This window comes from Acipenser ruthenus, chromosome 3 (genome assembly GCF_902713425.1).
Source record: "Acipenser ruthenus chromosome 3, fAciRut3.2 maternal haplotype, whole genome shotgun sequence".
In the NCBI taxonomy this organism is placed as follows: Eukaryota; Metazoa; Chordata; class Actinopteri; order Acipenseriformes; family Acipenseridae; genus Acipenser; species Acipenser ruthenus.
The window spans coordinates 6,195,513-6,215,877 of NC_081191.1; the positions used below are offsets into that span (position 1 = coordinate 6,195,513).

Consider the following 20,365-nt stretch of genomic DNA (forward strand, 5'->3'; position numbering starts at 1 on the left):
AGACTACAGGATTCACCCTGGACTTGCACTAAGATAAGTAACTAACTAACTAAACTCTGAATAACATCAATAAACATTATAATAATTCACACACACACACACACACACACACACACACACACACACACATATATAAAATGTGTTAATTTAGCAGACACCTTTATCCAAGGCAACTTAAAGAGACTAGGGTGTGTGAACTATGCATCAGCTGCAGAGTCACTTACAACAACGTCTCACCCAAAAGACAGAACACCTTATTTCTTTATAGGACATCTTTAAAGTTTGTACATAATCTTGAGAGATATATAATGAATATTGTGTACATACATTTATTATTTGATACTGGTGTCTAATATCGCAATGCAATATAATTACATGTTATATTCATATTCTGTATTGTGTTTAACTAAAAGAAAAGGGACACAAACTCCAGTTGTTCATATCTTTTTTTTAACCAACGCACAATAGCTGGTGCAAGACCTCCAATATAAAAAATACAGATTTTACCATGCTCCTGAATTAAAATGTGTGGCATTTCTGGAATTTTGGTCAAAATACAAATGTTTTTACATCACATTACAATCATGTTTCAATTCATGCAGGTTAAATGCTTTCAAATAAGACAGTGAGTTATCACTTATTTACTTTTAATGAGATAACAGGACCTCTTTCCAAGTGCTTTTAAATGTACTCCAGCACGTCATTACATAACACACAAGCCAAGGACAGTAACAAAGGACTTTAAGAAGGCTAAAATGCAAACTAACTGTGTGTTCCACTGCTAGGTTCCTGTTCTATAAAGAACCATATGGTTTCAAAATCGGAACCTGATTGGTTTGTTTAAGTTCTATAAAGAAACATTCCTTTATACTGAACAACAACAGGTTTTAAAAAAGGGGTTCCATATTAAACTAAAGGATTATTAAACTAGGGGTTCCTTTTAGTTAATGCTTCATATTCTGAACCCCTAATCAGAGTTCAAATTATCATTTAAACCTCATTATACTGAACCCTGTGTTTTTCAATGATTGTTTATAGAAGCCAGAAGGAGCTATAGGGTTCTATACAGAAAGAATAGCCAGGCCTCATCGTGTCTATCAGAATATTATCAATGTTCACTTTGTACATACTTGGATGCTCAGTAATGGATTTGCTGCAGGCCAAAATACTGTATGTATTAAATGTATGGTTATTTAGAAGAAAAAAAAAATTGAGGAAAAGTGATGTTTAAATATACTGTGTTTAAGTTAAAGCATTGTTTAATTTTCTGCTAAAATATAATGGTAATAGCAATTTACAGTACAAAATGCTTCATATCGTGCAGTGATACCAGCTGGCTGAAATGGAAAATGCCTTGCTCATAATTATGACTTGGTAAAGTTGATCACAGTTCTGACTTCAGCAAAGACGCTCATTAAAAGTCCATTTCATCTGTACAAACCCCTCAAACCTTCCCATCGGAGAGCAAGGCTCGATTATGATTATAACATTATGAACACAACACACAAACGGACATAACTGTTGACAGTTTTTCACAGAACCAATATGATTAAAACTGAGTAATAAAAAAACAACAACTTTGTTTTAAAGTTAAGGGAAAACAATATATCTATTACAGTATTCTCAACTCCAAACTATATTCCCAATTTGTCTCGAGCAGTGTTGTTTTTCTGTTTTTCTTGTTTAGTAGCTGGTGATGAGCTGGTTAAATACTATTATTAAACAGTAGTATTAAATAATATTATTAAATACTATTACTGAATACTTTTATTCACATCCCGATTGGCAGCTGTGAACAGCAAAGCCCGCTATATACCCTCGGGTCAGAAAACCAGACTTCAGACTGCTCCTAACTTGACAGAGGCAGACTTCATGTGGAAACATGGTCTCACATGGTCTTCTTATTTATGAAAGGAATAATGCACTGTACTGTTAAAATATGAAAACAGGCTTTACCATACCACATTTAGTAACTTCTGCATTCTGTTTTTAAGGTATGTCAATATATCACATCATATGTACCCTTCTGGCAACATTTTCCATATTACATCCAGTTTGTCAATATAATACTGACCCACTTGAAGTAAGAATTTAATGTACAACACCATGCTATGTATTCATGACAGCAGATAACACCACACATATTTTTTTCTTACCAATAATCATACATACATGTTTTAAGAGGTGTCAGATTTCTATGTTTAAAGTATTAATGTCACACACATATACACATTTCCAGTTTTATTAGGTAAGTAGTATAATTAACCAATACGTTGTTCTAATTTGCTGCACAGAAATTGTGGTTTTAGTGATCCTTCGGTAAATATATAGGTCTTGTGTTTCTAACTGTTGGTATACTGTACTGCTTTAACAAAAGCCTATCAATCTTTACATCAATAAAAGGCCCAGAGAAAAAGAAAACAGTACATTTTCTGTTGCATTTCATCAATGTACATGCCATTTCTCCTCATCACTCCTTCTTATCGTCAAGATATATATTATTACATTGTTTTCATTACACTCACCTGGGAGCAGCCTGGGGCATTGCAAACAAATGGCCTTTCTTGCTCCAAATTCATCACTGACACTTCATAAAGCTAAATACAAGAGGGGAGAAAAAAGATCATGAGTAATCCTTAAGGCACCATTCTACAAACACTCATTGTCTCTCACAGTGAGAATAAAGTGGAGAGGGCTACTGTACTCTGGGTGCTGGGATGTCCCAAACACAACTTTGTGAAAATAAGAACAGGCTTGGATTCACTCATTCAAAACAGCAGGAAAACGATGTGCAGTCATCACGATGTGCAATAAATATCAACCACACAGCGCCTGTCAATAGCGTTGCATATGCAGGGGCTGTATTTGAAGCTTTGCAAATCCAAATGGAATTTTATTTCATACCAGAATAGTAGGTGTAAACATATTCCTGAAATCCTTTAAATGGATTCAAGGATGTGATTCAAGCTGTACCATTCTGTCATCCACTGACTGTCTCAGCATATACTGTATTTAGGAAAGCCACTCAGGCTTCATATAATTACTGGCATGTTATCACAAACACCTTTTAGGGCTTGTACACTACATTTTCTTTTCAGTAGTACTAAAAGTGTTAATGTAGTATAAGTGGATTTTAAGTGCTACTGCATGCATTTTTAATTATGTATTGCTTGTTTTACACTATTATTCGATGTATTATTATTTACCTAATCATGGTGCATTTTTTCCATATTATTATTATTATTATTATTATTATTATTATTATTATTGTTGTTGTTGTTGTTGTTGTTGTTGCTATTATTGTTATTATTATTATATATTTAATAGTGAGGGACAATGCTGGCAGAAACTGTGAGAGTATCCCATCCCATCTCTGCATACGCACATCACCCATGGTTAGAGCCTGTCCAAATCGGCAGGAACATCTTTTTAGTGTCCTATCCGGGCAGTCTTAGTCCGGCTTTCAAACACTCTCATTAAAACATACGTGCTGCTACTTGAAGAGATTATTAATAACTTTAAAATGATATTTAGAAGTGTGGCAGTGTGGCTTGGGTGGTGGCTCTCTCTGGATACGCATTCAACCCTTCTGGAAATAAAAGACCAATCTGAGTGATTTGTTTAAATAGGCTGTGTAATACAAGCACACTTTTGCTTTTATTTAATTTTTTCATGAAATTTATATCTATACATTGGGTGGGTGTGTATTTGCAATATGGGAATGCAATAGGATTATAATATGTAACCCTATGTTGCATGTCATGAGTCCAACTACATGCAACCTCATTTTTGTTCTGGTGCCTACAGGTTTAACCACTAGCACATTACAGCCATGGACAAAAGTTATGCATCACCCTACAGAATTAACTAACTTTGCTTCATAAAGTAGAATTCAATTAGCTGAATAATGCTACATTAACATATTTAATTACATACTGCTTTGTAGTTTTCCATATACTTAACAAAAAACTGACAAAAATTGAAAAATGTGACATTTCAAAATCTAACATAAAATACTGTACTACTGTTATGGCTTCCGGTAGACTTTTGCAATATCATTTTGTAGCTTCTTTGATTATGATGTTAAATAAAATATATAAATTATGTTCATATAGTTTATTTTTACTTGTATTATGTCTCAATCCTAAAATTCTAGCTGATGCAAAACTTTTGGCCATGGATGTATGCAGGGGCGCTGGAACTAGGGGTGCTGGGGGTGCGGCAGCACCCCTGGCTTTGCATGGCTTCCATCAGATACAGGGGTTAGTTTTGTTCAATGGCTTTCAGCACCTCCACTATAAACACTGTTCCAGCGCCTCTGGCTGTATGTGAAATTAAAATGTAATAAATTACGCACTTAATGTAGCCTGTTTATTTAATCATATATACTGTTTTACACTGGCAGCCTACTTTTGAATCAGGTTGGTTCATGTAGCTTATAAACAAACCTTCTACAAGATTCCTATAGGATTGTGTAGTATTTTGACATGCCATAAAATTACAGACAATGCAACACTACTTAAACTTGCTTCTAAAACTTTAGCCTTGACAGATATTGCATATGATCATCTGGCAGTAGATTCCAATTTGGGTCTAAGCTCCTCGCATTGTTCTGATATAACCTGCTGTGTTTTTATTGTTCTTTGCCAATAACTTTTCATGTGACTATCAAGACTCTTCCTGTGTGTATCCCACTGCTATTGTTATTCAGAATATGTAAACATATATAATGAAAGGTATGCATTACATTTTTGGGCTCCATATGGAGGTTTGGAGAGTTTCACCAATACATGTAAGAAATTAACAAAGCAAAACAAAAAATGTACAGTACATATTTAATAATTATCATGCATATTATAACAATTCACTTTTCAATCATCACACTCTTTTGTACTTGTTCCTCAATGTGAAAGTCTGGTGGAGTCCCTATGTAAAGGCTGTGTGGTCTAGTGCTTAAATAAAAGGTATTGTAACCAGGTCCCTGTTTCAAATCCCAGCTTAATCACTGACTCACTGTGTGACCTTGAGCAAGTCACTTAACTTCCATGTGCTCCGTCTTTTGGGTGAGACATTGTTGTAAGTGACTCTGCAGCTGATGCATAGTTTACAGACCCTAGTCTGTAAGTCGCCTTGGATAAAGGCGTCTGCTAAATAAACAAATAATAAAGGCAACTGTAAGGTGGCAAATCCATTACAACACATTTACCTTTTATCAAATTAACTTCTATTGCAATGTTCTATGTGGCAGCAGTGTGGAGTAGTGGTTAGGGCTCTGGACTCTTGACCGGAGGGTTGTGGGTTCAATCCCAGGTGGGGGACACTGCTGCTGTACCCTTGAGCAAGGTAGTTTACCTAGAAAAAACCCAACTGTATAAATGGGTAATTGTATGTAAAAATAATGTGTAAAAAATAATGTAATTGTATGTAAAAATAATGTGATATCTTGTAACAATTGTAAGTCGCCCTGGATAAGGGTGTCTGCTAAGAAATAAATAATAATGTTTTGACCTTCAAGCTTTTTGTGAAAAGCTTGTATGTGCTTTAATGTAACTCCTGTAAGAGGATGGTGAGCTAATGGGAGGACATCAGCCTTCCTGTATGGGTTGGCTTTTGTGTTTGTGGTTCCCTTACTGTACCTTCTTATGATGTTTGCTTCCCGACATGCGAGACTCTTACCTTCTTGCTCTTACAATATAGCATGTGGTCCTAACACAGTAGATAATCTTGCTTCATTTTGGGGAATTAGAAAGCTTGACAGCGAAACCCAGGTACATGCAGCTCAAAATAGGAGTCACCAAACTGAATCACTTTGATTAATTGCAAAAGTCATAAAAAGGAAATTTTGAAAAATAGTATTTATATATTTTTTTAAAACAATTAAAATATAAAAGTTAACTGCAATTGGAATAAAATGTATTATGGAAGTACAGCATTGTTGCTCTTAATACAGTGAAAATGAGGCCAAATTAGTTTTTTGAAGGAAAACAAGTTAATGGGATTATGTTGACATGTTTATTGTAAGAAGGGTTTATTTTTCTGAATACAATTCTAAAGTTAATATAACCCTTTGAAGCCTTATTACATGCTTTGCATACCTTAAAAAATTAAGTATGGAATAGTATGGACATCTGCCATTGCATCCCTGCACTAATTGGTTAAATTATTTATTTCATGCTACAAGTTTGTCTGTTATCACTTTAGGGTCCGCCCCATGTTAAAAATCCTGCCAGCAACCTGGTTTTTTAAAACTTTTTTACGCAGACACTGTAAGAGGCAGCCCTGCAATATATTTTATTTATATTGACATAAATATATTGTTATATCATTGTGGTGGGGTACACCCCGTCCCTGTGCGTAGTTTGTTTTATTCTGTGTTTGTGTGGTGGTGTTATTATTTAAATGTATGCATCTGGGCACAGGTGTTTAACGTCAGCAGGGAAGGGTTGATTACCTTCCCTTCCCAAGTAGTTCACATGCAGACTGTGCCTGGACTCGACTGAACGATTAACAAGCAATCGGGCTCAGGCACAAATTTATAAAAGGAGTGGATTATCCGCTCCTCTAGGTTGGGTGTTGAGAGGTGGAACGAGAGAGTGAGACAGTATGTTTTATAAAAAGATAAGCAATTGCTACCCATGCTTGTTTTACACCAGCACACTACTTGTTTAAATTATACTACCTGTTTGTTTTGACCAACGTGCCTTTTTATTTTGAAGTGTTTTGTTTTGTAAAAACTATTTATTTTGCAATAAATCTGTGCACCAGCGCTTCACCCGCAGTATTGTTGTCATTCTCTTCCTAGTCTGACGTCACCACAAAGCCATCTTGTGACATTCTCATATCTCCGGGTCAAAGCATGCCAGTCAATAGGGGAAGCTGGCAGTGTTAATGACAGCAAAGAACACCTAGGATGTGTAAGACTACCAGAGATTAAGGCTTGCAAACAGAGCTTTCTTTATGCTACCAGGTAGCATTCTTTACATGACATTTGAATAAAAAATGTGTTTCTTTTAAAACATTACACGTGAAACAGTGATTGGAAGTGTACACCAGGTAAGATTTGCTAATGACTGCAGTAATAATATAATTTAACATTTACAAACTTCATTTTATTTCTTGTTCAGGTGACAGACAAGCCCAGAAGCAACACTCCCAAGACTGTCAGCATTCTGTGAATGTGCTAACAATGAATACATGGAAGCTTACATAGAGCATTCTGATTGGTATTCTGCAATGGAATTCCCATTGGGTTGGGGAAACAGCGATTTAGTTTCAGAGCATTTTAAACTCCATACAGTGTGACCTGTAGCTGCAGAGTGGTTAACAAGCAGTGTGTATTTCTTAATCTTATTTGTAATGCTATCTGATTTATAACCAGTTCTTAAAGCCTTTATAGCCAAAGAGCTCCACAACAACAGAGTCGTATTTCAATCGTCACCACAAGTCACCACAGAGAAAACACACACACACACAAAAAAAAAACTTGTCGAAAAAGCAGTTTAGAGACCAAATACAGCTGATACAATTTGATCTGTATGTAAAATACAATACAATGTTGAAGATAGATTGGTAAAAAAAAAAAAAAAAAGTATCATTGCTAATCTGGGTTTTAATCAACAATTTGTCTTTTCTGCTTGCATTAGTGTATGTGGTTTGTTTTACGTTTTTGTATTAATTATTTATTTGTTGTAATCCATCCATCAGTGGACCTGTCCACCACCCCTAAAGAAGGGAGAGGAGAGGAAGAGAAGCATAATAATGTAGATGCAAACGGAAGGCCTAGTCCCGGGAGATCGAAGGGGGAGTCTGTTGCATCCTAAACCTCAAAAAGGTTACAACTGTTGGCTGAAAATTGTGCCTATTCTTTTCAAACAAACCAGGATATCTGAGATGATATATATTGCAGTACTGTAAGTTAGTAGTGAGGCTGACTACTGTGTATAGGATAGTAACAGGTATTACACTATTAAAGGGAACATATATAGGTCTGATAGTTTAACAAAAAAAAAACATTTACCATCATTGTATGCAAGTTGTCCCTTATCCTGATGCATTACACTGGTCTTTGAACATTGAAACAATAACATTACCCTGCTCTTGCAAACACATGTTACGCCTCAGAACCTTGGATGACTGGGCGGGGCCAACACGAATGACCTCTGACTTATTACCTCCACCATAGAGAGGATGGTAAGGTAATTTTAACGTTACCTCGATAGCAATTGTTGGTGCCAACCAAAAATCAGGGCAAAAAAAAGAAGAATGGATTTTATTCTCATTCAATCCTGTGATTAAAAGAAATGCACATAGCTTTCATTTTAATGTCATGCTGTTAAAAATGAATGGAGTTGGAGGACACGACTGCCGTTAACGTGCACAATTACAAATGTTTTCATAAGCTTTTTCAGTTGCATGACCCCTGGGGCAAATACTGGTATCAAGAAGAAAAGAAAGGTTTTTACGATTGTACACACACTTCTATATGCGCCTATTTTACAATGAGAACAGTTATGCCTACAAAAAACTAACAGGACAATTGAGCGGTAACTGTAACGTTGCTTTTTGACTAGAACATACCTCTACTGGAAATGTCACATTAGTCTTGCTTAATCGTGTCTGTCCGTCCATCAGTCTCTGCCTGTCACACTCTACATGGGGAACACGATAACCGGCTTCATATTGCACAAATCTTCAGCAAACTTTTATCATTCACTTCTACCCTCATATAGATGCTTCAAATTGATCTGGCTTTAATCTGATACATTTATACAAATATTGTAACCAGTTCACACACTTTCACGTTTTTTCATGTTCTTACTTTTGAGATTATGAGGACCCACTGGTTACAAATAAGTGGCCACATGTATCTATTTTTATTGAGGACAGTGGCTGGACATGGTCATTTACATGAGGGAGAGGATGAAAGACCAAAATAAAATAAAAACAATGTGAAACTATAGCACACGATTACTCCGTCTCTGTAGTCTATGTGATTTGTGTAAAAATAAATAATAATTTATTTTAAAAGAAAATGTTCACACAATAAACCACTTGAAGAAACAGGATAAATAAGGTGTAGACTACACAAAACCACAATGTAGTTTACAATAAGTAGAAACACTTTGTTTTTTAAACACCACAACCTAATCAAATCAAATCAAACCATGTCTAATAATTTCCATAATAATTACCTTAAAATTAGACAGTATATATGGAACAAATTACAACATGAAAGTGCTATCAATTCTTCTAGGTACACTTGCACAAAGTCAGGGATTTTGTAGGCATATAGTCAGATGTATGATTAAACAATTATACCAAACAGGTGCTAATGATCATCAATTCAATATGTAGGTTGAAACACAATCATTAACTGAAACAGAAACAGCTGTGTAGGAGGAATAAAACTGGGTGAGGAACAGCCAAACTCAGCTAACAAGGTGAGGTTGCTGAAGACAGTTTACTGTCAAAAGTCATACACGATGGCAAGACTGAGCACAGCAACAAGACACAAGGTAGTTATACTGCATCAGCAAGGTCTCTCCCAGGCAGAAATTTCAAGGCAGACAGGGGTTTCCAGATGTGCTGTCCAAGCTCTTTTGAAGAAGCACAAATAAACGGGCAACGTTGAGGACCGTAGACACAGTGGTCGGCCAAGGAAACTTACTGCAGCAGATGAAAGACACATCATGCTTACTTCCCTTCGCAATCGGAAGATGTCCAGCAGTGCCATCAGCTCAGAACTGGCAGAAAACAGTGGGACCCTGGTACACCCATCTACTGTCCGGAGAAGTCTGGTCAGAAGTGGCCTTCATGGAAGATTTGCGGCCAAAAAGCCATACCTCCGACGTGGAAACAAGGCCAAGCGACTCAACCATGCACGAAAAAACAGGAACTGGGGTGCAGAAAAATGGCAGCAGATGCTCTGGACTGATGAGTCAAAATTTGAAATATTTGGCTGTAGCAGAAGGCAGTTTGTTCGCCGAAGGGCTGGACAGCGGTACACGAATGAGTGTCTGCAGGCAACAGTGAAGCATGGTGGAGGTTCCTTGCAAGTTTGGGGCTGCATTTCTGCAAATGGAGTTGGGGATTTGGTCAGAATTAATGGTCTCCTCAATGCTGAGAAGTACAGGCAGATACTTATCCATCATGCAATACCATCAGGGAGGCATCTGATTGGCCCCAAATTTATTCTGCAGCATGACAACGACCCCAAACATACAGCGAAAGTCATTAAGAACTACCTTCAGCGTAAAGAAGAACAAGGAGTCCTGGAAGTGATGGTATGGCCCCCACAGAGCCCTGATCTCAACATCATCAAGTCTGTCTGGGATTACATGAAGAGAGAGAAGCAACTGAGGCTGCCTAAATCCTCAGAAGAACTGTGGTTAGTTCTCCAAGATGTTTGGGCCAACCTACCTGCTGAGTTCCTTCAAAAACTGTGTGCAAGTGTACCTAGAAGAATTGATGCTGTTTTGAAGGCAAAGGGTGGTCACACCAAATATTGATTTGATGTAGATTTTTCTTCTGTTCACTCACTTTGCATTTTGTTAATTGATAAATATAAACTATTAACATGTCCATTTTTGAAAGCATTCTTACTTTACAGCATTTTTTCACACCTGCCTAAAACTTTTGCACAGTACTGTATATATATATTAATAGAGTGCATTTCACTATAATATATTACACATAATTTGAAACAATTCTGATAAATGATTTGATATGTATGACAACCCTCATCAAAGTAAGTTCTCCTTTACTTGAGCCAGTTAAAATATTATTTTCTTTGTATAAAATGTTTTTGTCTTTAGTTAACAAATGACCTTTTATTTTAGTTTCCTAACATATCTCTTTCAAAAACCTGTTTCAATCAAAAGAAATGATCCAAGTTTCCAATAATTTATAGTAACTGATACATTACTGATTTAATTTGAGAGAACTGGAAAATAGCCGGGCTTGTCAGGTTGCTAAGAACCAATGTATAATGACGAAACCCCTTTGAACACTCAGATACAGCATTGAGTGGTGGAGGAGATGGGCGAAGAAAGCACAAGGTAGAGTACGGCTCCCTCTGGGCTTAAAAAAGCAGGGGAGCTAACTGAATTTGACAATAAAAGCAGTAATCACTTCACATAAAGGGAGAAAAATAATAAAATATACACAGATTTTAGGTACTTAAAATTTTGCCACCAACACAGAATTTAAATCTTTGGAGAATAAGTAAGCCGGGTTGCTGCATAAATGCAATGATGCTATTTACAAATACAGTAATTATCGAAGTATAATACATACTATGCATCTACTGTAAGAACACAGTGTAGTGTTGGGTGTGCATCTACTGTAAGAAGAACACAGTGTAGTGTTGGGGTGTGCATCTACTGTAAGAACACAGTGCAGTGTTGGGGTGTGCATCTACTGTAAGAAGAACACAGTGTAGTGTTGGGGTGTGCACCTACTGTAAGAAGAACACAGTGTAGTGTTGGGGTGTGCATCTACTGTAAGAACACAGTGTAGTGTTGGGGTGTGCATCTACTGTAAGAACACAGTGTAGTGTTGGGTGTGCATCTACTGTAAGAACACTGTGTAGTGTTGGGGTATGCATCTACTGTAAGAACACAGTGTAGTGTTGGGGTGTGCATCTACTGTAAGAACACTGTGTAGTGTTGGGGTGTGCATCTACTGTAAGAACACTGTGTAGTGTTGGGGTATGCATCTACTGTAAGAACACTGTGTAGTGTTGGGTGTGCATCTACTGTAAGAACACAGTGTAGTGTTGGGGTGTGCATCTACTGTAAGAACACAGTGTAGTGTTGGGGTGTGCATCTACTGTAAGAACACTGTGTAGTGTTGGGGTGTGCATCTACTGTAAGAACACAGTGTAGTGTTGGGGTGTGCATCTACTGTAAGAACACTGTGTAGTGTTGGGTGTGCATCTACTGTAAGAACACTGTGTAGTGTTGGGGTATGCATCTACTGTAAGAACACAGTGTAGTGTTGGGGTGTACATCTACTGTAAGAACACTGTGTAGTGTTGGGTGTGCATCTACTGTAAGAACACTGTGTAGTGTTGGGTGTGCATCTACTGTAAGAACACAGTGTAGTGTTGGGGTGTGCATCTACTGTAAGAACACAGTGTAGTGTTGGGTGTGCATCTACTGTAAGAACACTGTGTAGTGTTGGGGTATGCATCTACTGTAAGAACACAGTGTAGTGTTGGGGTGTGCATCTACTGTAAGAACACTGTGTAGTGTTGGGGTGTGCATCTACTGTAAGAACACTGTGTAGTGTTGGGGTATGCATCTACTGTAAGAACACAGTGTAGTGTTGGGGTGTGCATCTGCTGTAAGAACACAGTGTAGTGTTGGGGTGTGCATCTACTGTAAGAACACTGTGTAGTGTTGGGGTGTGCATCTACTGTAAGAACACTGTGTAGTGTTGGGGTGTGCATCTACTGTAAGAACACAGTGTAGTGTTGGGGTGTGCATCTACTGTAAGAACACTGTGTAGTGTTGGGTGTGCATCTACTGTAAGAACACTGTGTAGTGTTGGGGTATGCATCTACTGTAAGAACACAGTGTAGTGTTGGGGTGTGCATCTACTGTAAGAACACTGTGTAGTGTTGGGGTGTGCATCTACTGTAAGAACACTGTGTAGTGTTGGGTGTGCATCTACTGTAAGAACACAGTGTAGTGTTGGGGTGTGCATCTACTGTAAGAACACTGTGTAGTGTTGGGTGTGCATCTACTGTAAGAACACTGTGTAGTGTTGGGGTATGCATCTACTGTAAGAACACAGTGTAGTGTTGGGGTGTGCATCTACTGTAAGAACACTGTGTAGTGTTGGGTGTGCATCTACTGTAAGAACACTGTGTAGTGTTGGGTGTGCATCTACTGTAAGAACACAGTGTAGTGTTGGGGTGTGCATCTACTGTAAGAACACTGTGTAGTGTTGGGGTGTGCATCTACTGTAAGAACACAGTGTAGTGTTGGGTGTGCATCTACTGTAAGAACACTGTGTAGTGTTGGGGTATGCATCTACTGTAAGAACACAGTGTAGTGTTGGGGTGTGCATCTACTGTAAGAACACTGTGTAGTGTTGGGGTGTGCATCTACTGTAAGAACACTGTGTAGTGTTGGGGTATGCATCTACTGTAAGAACACAGTGTAGTGTTGGGGTGTGCATCTGCTGTAAGAACACAGTGTAGTGTTGGGGTGTGCATCTACTGTAAGAACACTGTGTAGTGTTGGGGTGTGCATCTACTGTAAGAACACTGTGTAGTGTTGGGGTGTGCATCTACTGTAAGAACACTGTGTAGTGTTGGGGTGTGCATCTACTGTAAGAACACTGTGTAGTGTTGGGTGTGCATCTACTGTAAGAACACTGTGTAGTGTTGGGGTATGCATCTACTGTAAGAACACAGTGTAGTGTTGGGGTGTGCATCTACTGTAAGAACACTGTGTAGTGTTGGGTGTGCATCTACTGTAAGAACACTGTGTAGTGTTGGGTGTGCATCTATTGTAAGAACACAGTGTAGTGTTGGGGTGTGCATCTACTGTAAGAACACTGTGTAGTGTTGGGTGTGCATCTACTGTAAGAACACTGTGTAGTGTTGGGGTATGCATCTACTGTAAGAACACAGTGTAGTGTTGGGGTGTGCATCTACTGTAAGAACACTGTGTAGTGTTGGGTGTGCATCTACTGTAAGAACACTGTGTAGTGTTGGGGTGTGCATCTACTGTAAGAACACAGTGTAGTGTTGGGGTGTGCATCTACTGTAAGAACACTGTGTAGTGTTGGGGTGTGCATCTACTGTAAGAACACAGGGTAGTGTTGGGGTATGCATCTACTGTAAGAACACAGTGTAGTGTTGGGGTGTGCATCTACTGTAAGAACACTGTGTAGTGTTGGGGTGTGCATCTACTGTAAGAACACTGTGTAGTGTTGGGGTGTGCATCTACTGTAAGAACACTGTGTAGAACCCCTCTCTGTAGGAGGTGGGGTCTACAAGACGAATGGCTCGTTTGCACAGCAAGGCGGACACTTCTTTCTGAAGTAGTGAGACCTGAAGAGGGTCTGTCACGGATGTATTGACCCCTCGAAAGGGTGGAGGCCCCAAGTGGAACTGTAGTACGTAACCGTTGTGCACGGTAGCGAGCACCCAGGTGTCCGAGGTGCAAGCGTGCCAGTATTGCAGCTGGTGTGCAGAGAACGGATGGGTCTGAGGCTGCTGAGGTTGAGGTGGTGCCCTTTGAGATGGCTGCCTACAGCGACGGCCCTGGAACTGCCTCCTGGAACGCTGCTGCGTGGACGCACCACGCCTCGCGTTCCCCCTACCTTGCAGAAGGGGCCGGTTGCCTGCTGCCGCTGTGGCCTGTAGACGCTGCCTCGGGTCACCCAGCAGAACTGTGGGAACCGGAACCGTCCTGGTAATAGTGTGTGCCTGGGGAGATTGCCAACGGTTCGACCTGCCCCGTGCTGGAGCACGGGGAGGGAGTAGTGCGGTCACTTGCTGAGACGCCTCGCATTCTCGTTGAGAGCGCTGCAAGATCTCCTCCACAGCTGGCCCAAAGGTATGCCCCGGGGATATCGGCGCGTCTAACAGCGCCACCTTATCCACATCAGGGACCCTCGCCTGCGACAGCCACAGCTGTCTGCGAGCTACTATCAGGCTTGCCAGGCTCCGGCCGAGGGCTTGCCCTTGAAGGCCGGAGATCTGGAGCAGCATGCCTGACAGGAGGTGCAACTCGGTAGCCATCGGCTCCGGGAGCGGGGCTTCCCTCAGTATGCTGTCCATATAGGCAGTCAGTATACCCGCCATGTTTGCAAGGTGGGTCACCTGTGCCTCCGCTGCATACGCCCGTTTGAGGTGTGTCTCTGTAACCCTGTACTGCGGGTTCGGGCACACAGGGTCCTTGGGTAATTCCCCCACTGGCTGAGCCTTGACCAAGGCCGCAATGGTGGAATCGACTGGGGGAAAACCTGTCAGGCCCAGCTTCTCCGCGCCTTCAAAAGAACACACTTGGCGACGAGGCTGGACGATCCCAAGAGGAGCGTACCTCCTCCATGAAATCGGGGAAAGCTGGGAAGGGCTGCGGGCAGGGGGCTGCGGGCGGGGAGCCACGGCCTGCTTTCGGAACATGGACCGGCGTGGCTCGGCTGCTGTTGTCCAGGGGACTTGCAAAAAGGTTGCAGCATGTCCCATCAATGCAGACGTAGAGCTTGAAAGCGGGGGTACACTAGCTTTCAAGACCACCTCAGAACTAGGCTGTGCCTCAGCAGAGAGCTCAGGCTCCCCTCCTTCCTCCATCTCAGTGGGGAAGGAGCTCTCCCCCCAGGAGGCCGCTATTGATAGCGCGTCCTCTTCTGCCATCTGGGATGATGCTTCCCATTTACTCTGATCTCCCCTGGGGGAGGGAGGGTAAGGTACTGCGGGCAATGGCCGGAGCCGCAGGTACCTGCTGTCTTGTCAGGAGCTCCAGGACCTGGGCCATCTGCACCTTGAGGTCCATTATGTCCCTCGTCTGTTTTGAGCACTTAACCCGTCTCGCTTGCAGAGACGGGGAGCAGCTACGAGGGGTCGACACCCAAGCCTGCGAGGGGCTCTGGGACAGCCAGAGGAGCAGGGGCTCTGGGGCTGCTAGGGCCGCCGACAGTCCGGCCACAGGGAATGCTGAAACCGTCTCCCTGGCCCTCTCCAGCCTATTCTGATGCACCTGGAGTTGAAAAGCCGCGCAGATGTCACAAGCCACCTCATCCCCAAGGGCCAAGGTAGCGTGCTGAATGTCCAGGCATCGCGCACACAGGGTATGCCTGTCCTCCTGGGGTATGTTAGCCCTGCAGGATGTGCAAGCATGGAACCCAGACCTGCTTGTCATTATTGCACCAAGTATCGCATGCACCGAGTGCACCAAGCATCGCGTGCACCGGTACTATATGTACCGGGCGCACCAAGCACCATGACCGCTAAGCGCGTCGAGGTGGTGCGCGCCTAGTGCAACAAGCACCGTGCACACCGAGTGTATCAAGTAATGTGCAGCGAGTGCCACGTGAACCGAATGCAGTGAGCGCCGAGCGTGCTCCGGGTGTAACTAGCACCAAAGGCGCTATGCGCACCAAGGTACTAAACACCGTGCGCACTGTGCACCGTGGGCAACCTACGCACCGAGTACCGTATTCACCGAGCGGCGTGTGCACCGAGCACTGTGTGCACTGAGCACCGCGTGCACCAGGTTTACCGAGCACCAAGGGAACTAAGCGCACCGAGTGCATCGAGCGCACGAGCACCGTGTGCACCAAGTGCCATGAGCACCACGTGCACCAAGCACCGTGTGTGCTAAGGCGCTATGCGCACAGAGGCATCGAAGTACAGTGTACACTGTGCGCACCATGTGCACCTTGCGCACCAAGACACTGAAGTACCAAGGGCTGAGCATCCACCAAGGTACCGAAGCACCAGGGGGGCAGCTAAAGCAGCGTTGCCTACCCAACCGCGTGTAGTCACACACCTAGTCAGCACACAGCATACACCAGGGAGACACACAGGCTAAAGCCATGGCAGGTGAGCTGAAAAGCAATTGCAAGACAACTGCAAAACAACTGGGGGAGAACACACGTTGTTTTTTTTTTTTTAAGGCTCGACACACCGGTGTGGGCGGACCGAGGCAGCCGGCGAGGTCTACTCTACAGCTGGGTGGTGAAAACACAACCTCGGTGGAGGAAAGAAAAATGGCTGTTGTTGTTTTTAAAACTGCACTGCAGCTATCCACAGCACAACATAGGCACATTGGGTTGCGTGAACGGGTTCACAACAGGCATGTAACAACAACAATAAATACTTTTATTTCATCCAACTGCACACACGCCAGCTGACGGAATCGCTGGGGTACAGCTGGGGTACAGGTGGAGTAACTGCGTTCTCCCCAAGAGTGTAGGCTAGAAAAGACAACACACGCACTCCTTTAAATTAATACTGTGCAAGCGAGCAGGCTGCTGAAGAAAGGAGAAAGGAAAAAAGAGGCTTTGATTTGGAGCCGCTGATTCCACGAAAGCGGCAAGCCAGCTTTCAGCACGAATGCAGGGGAACTGCAGTCGACTTACCTTACCGTCTTGAGAGGCAAAAAGAGAAATGGCTTCCGTGGGCTGATGATTTTAACCCCTCGGTAGGCGGGACCGAGGATGTCACCCCAGGAAGGGGCCTATCGGCAGCTCCAATATTAAGAGCTCAGTAAATACCTACCAATAGGCTGGCATATCCCATAAGTAATGTGTTGGTGGTCGTCTTCGAATTGAAAGGGAACTGTAATTTTTCACTTAAAAAAGATAAATGTAAAGGACCAGTCTATCAAAGAGAAGCATACCCAATTAATGGATTTAAACCCACTAGCAGGAATGGTGTAGTCCAGTGGTTCTCAATTTGTGGTCCGCCAGCTCCCTTCAGGTGATCCGTGGAAAGGTTACATAATTACAGAAAGGAAGCGGCAGCATAGTTTATAATCCCATTGCAAACCCAAAATTTGAGACCTTAAGCTACAGAAGCAGGAAGAAAATGCATACATGGAGAATATCGTACTGGAGTGTATCAAATGTATTCTTTACTAGGGAGTTTTTGTGTATTGCGCACACGTGCACTCACCACAGCAGCTTGTAAAGTAAGGGGATAACACACGACAGGGTGTGCATTGTGTTGCATTAACATACGCTTTTAGTTGTGTTATGTATTTTCCTCGCTTTATTTTTCTTAAAATTACTTATTAAAGCTTAACGACAAAACATTTGGCAGAATTTTCTATTTTTGAGTGTGTGAGTTAAGTGTACCGTAACCTCTTAATCATGTGGTCTGTGAACAAAAAAGTTTGAGAACCACTAGTGTAGATCATGTTCTCAACAAGCATTAGTTGTCTTAAAAGCATCTTGTTTCTGATGAATAGGCAGGTCAGTATTGTTCAAGAAATGTAGGCCCTAATGATAAAGCATGGCATATTTAATTTCTTAACACCCAATTGATATAACATATAAATGTTGTTTTTTGGACGATACCAACAGTGCAAAATAATCTCAGAATACATGAAGCCTACATCTCAAAGTGGTTGGTCTCTATATCGTTCAAAACCAGCATATATGGTTGGATTATATGTTTAAAACTCTTTTTTTTACTGTTTTAAATTCCTTTTTTCACACAGCAAAGATACAGATTTCCATTCCTTAAAAAAAAAGAAATCTGTAAATGCCTAGATGACAACACATATGGCATGTATGTATTGTATGCTTACCACAATCATCAAACATATTAAAAAGCAACTACAAACAAGAGCTTTGGCATATTTCCATGCCTACATCATTACTCGAGACATCTGCTTACAACTTTATCTCGAATTGAGGTTCTATAATTGTGAGAGAATTGGCATTCCCAGTTCTAGTCATATTGTCTCTTTTTTGTATCTTTCAAAAGGAAAAAGGCTCAGTATATATATTTTATGTCTGCAATTTCTATAAACATACTAAAAAGAATGGGGCCCCATTAAAGTAAAAGCACTTAAAGTTATAGTTCCCACTGGGAAGAAAAGCTCCAATAAAGCTGCTTGTTTTTGTTTAGGATTATGAATAGAATGAAAGTGGCTCACTCACAGTGTGGACTTTAGAAACGCCAACACAACCACTAAGCCAAGGGTGCTAACCACATCTAATATATCAATACCTTTTTGGTATCTTTTCCAAATATAGCCAATTTTTAACAGCCAGTGCTATATCCTACTATCTCTCTATTGTTGAACCCATCCCAGAAGTGTATGAGATCCAGGGCATAGTTTATTTATTTTGTTTAAATTCTTCTCGTTTTGTCAGGTTTCACGAGGCCAATGCCTGCAACAGACTGTTCAAACAGACTGACCCCCAGAGCTGAAGCACTTTGTCAGCATTGCTCTTATCATCCCACATTCAGAATTAGAGAGGATGCGCTTTCTGTACAGCTTATTAAAAGAAATAATAATGCTGCAATGTGATAGTAGTGCAGCACTGGCATTCATAATGCAATACAAACCAGGATCAGCAACCACCTTCCAGTCGTTTTTACAAAATCAAATGGTCTCCCCTTTTTTTTTTTTGGCCCAGTGCCTAAATGATTGTGTCAAGTCTAACCCTCATTCAATAGAACATTTTCACAAAAGCTCCACATGTCATAGCTAGGGTGTCTAGGGTGATCCAGGGTGAAGTATGAGGCAATTGTGACACTTTATTTTTTATGATCATTAGACCAAAGGGTTCCTGGGCATTACAGAGTATACTGCATGTCATTTTTTACCTGTCATGTATGATTCCAGCACATTGGGTAAATAGCAAGAATGTATGTGGCATATATTCCCCGCCACAATTTGAGCTGTCAGTAACACCAAAACGTCCTTTTGTTGAAAAGGAATTTTTCCGTGTTACTCATAATTTCATAAGTATTTCTCTATGTAAAATGTCATTGGGACTTACATGCAAACACTTGTACTGACAGACAATATATACCTCAATTTTATGTGACACTCAATACATTGTTGAACAGAAGATCCTTAGCATGTTTCATTACAATTGGACAAGCAGTTCATAAGCTCTCTGTAAACTCTAGAGTCACACACGCACATACACTCACCTCTATGTATCTGTGAATCTTGGGATAAGTCAGTGTTGAATAACACCGTGTAACAATTATTTTTTTTTTTTGTTCCTGGGTAGTAAGTGTTATTTCCTAATTGCTTATGCCTCAAAAGTATAGAAAATGGCTATTATTCCCCACAAACTTTGCTTTTGTGACCAGGACAGTGATATTTTGAAATTGACCTATTTCCAATGAGAAAACGGGCAAATTTGTGTCTTTTCGTTCACATAAAGTCAGAAAAAAACAACATATGAATCCAAATTAACATGTATTTATACTAAAGTAATACAAAAATGACTACAAAAGATTTAGAAGTGAGTAGTTTTTCGAGATTTACGATTATACTGTAAATCACTTTCACGAATCAGCCCCCAAATGTAGTCTCCCATCATGTTCTCGTTATACTGTCCTTGGTAGCGGCGTTCAAAGTCCAGTATATCCTGGTGGAAGCGCTCGCCTTGCTCCTCCGAGTACGCTCCCATGTTCTCCTTGAATTTATCAAGATGAGCATCAAGGAAATGGCCTTTGGGACAGCAGGGACACCAAGGCGCACTACCACAGGCGGGACTGGCCACAGCGGACCGAGTTCTCTGTGGGGAGGAACAACGTCAAGTGGGAGCCACTGGTGGACTCCCGGAAGGTGCTGATGCCACCACTGCACATCAAATTGGGCCTTATGAAACAATTTGTCAGAGCTCTAGATAAGGAGTCGGCAGCCTTCAAGTA

At 41.2% G+C, this 20,365-nt stretch overlaps 1 protein-coding gene across 3 annotated transcripts in view; it reads right to left on the reverse strand.

Moving 5' to 3' along the window:
* LOC117435811 (cyclic AMP-responsive element-binding protein 5-like) overlaps positions 1–20,365 on the reverse strand; it is a 155,188-nt gene that overhangs the window by 123,831 nt on the left and 10,992 nt on the right. For all 3 annotated transcript variants that reach the window (XR_004549202.3, XM_059011106.1, XM_034059251.3), the window contains exon 2: positions 2,526–2,597. Coding sequence is in view for 2 of the 3 variants with exons in the window: in XM_059011106.1 (XP_058867089.1) it covers positions 2,526–2,579 (54 nt within the window). In the remaining variant the exon portion in view is untranslated. The remainder of the gene's footprint in view (positions 1–2,525; positions 2,598–20,365) is intronic.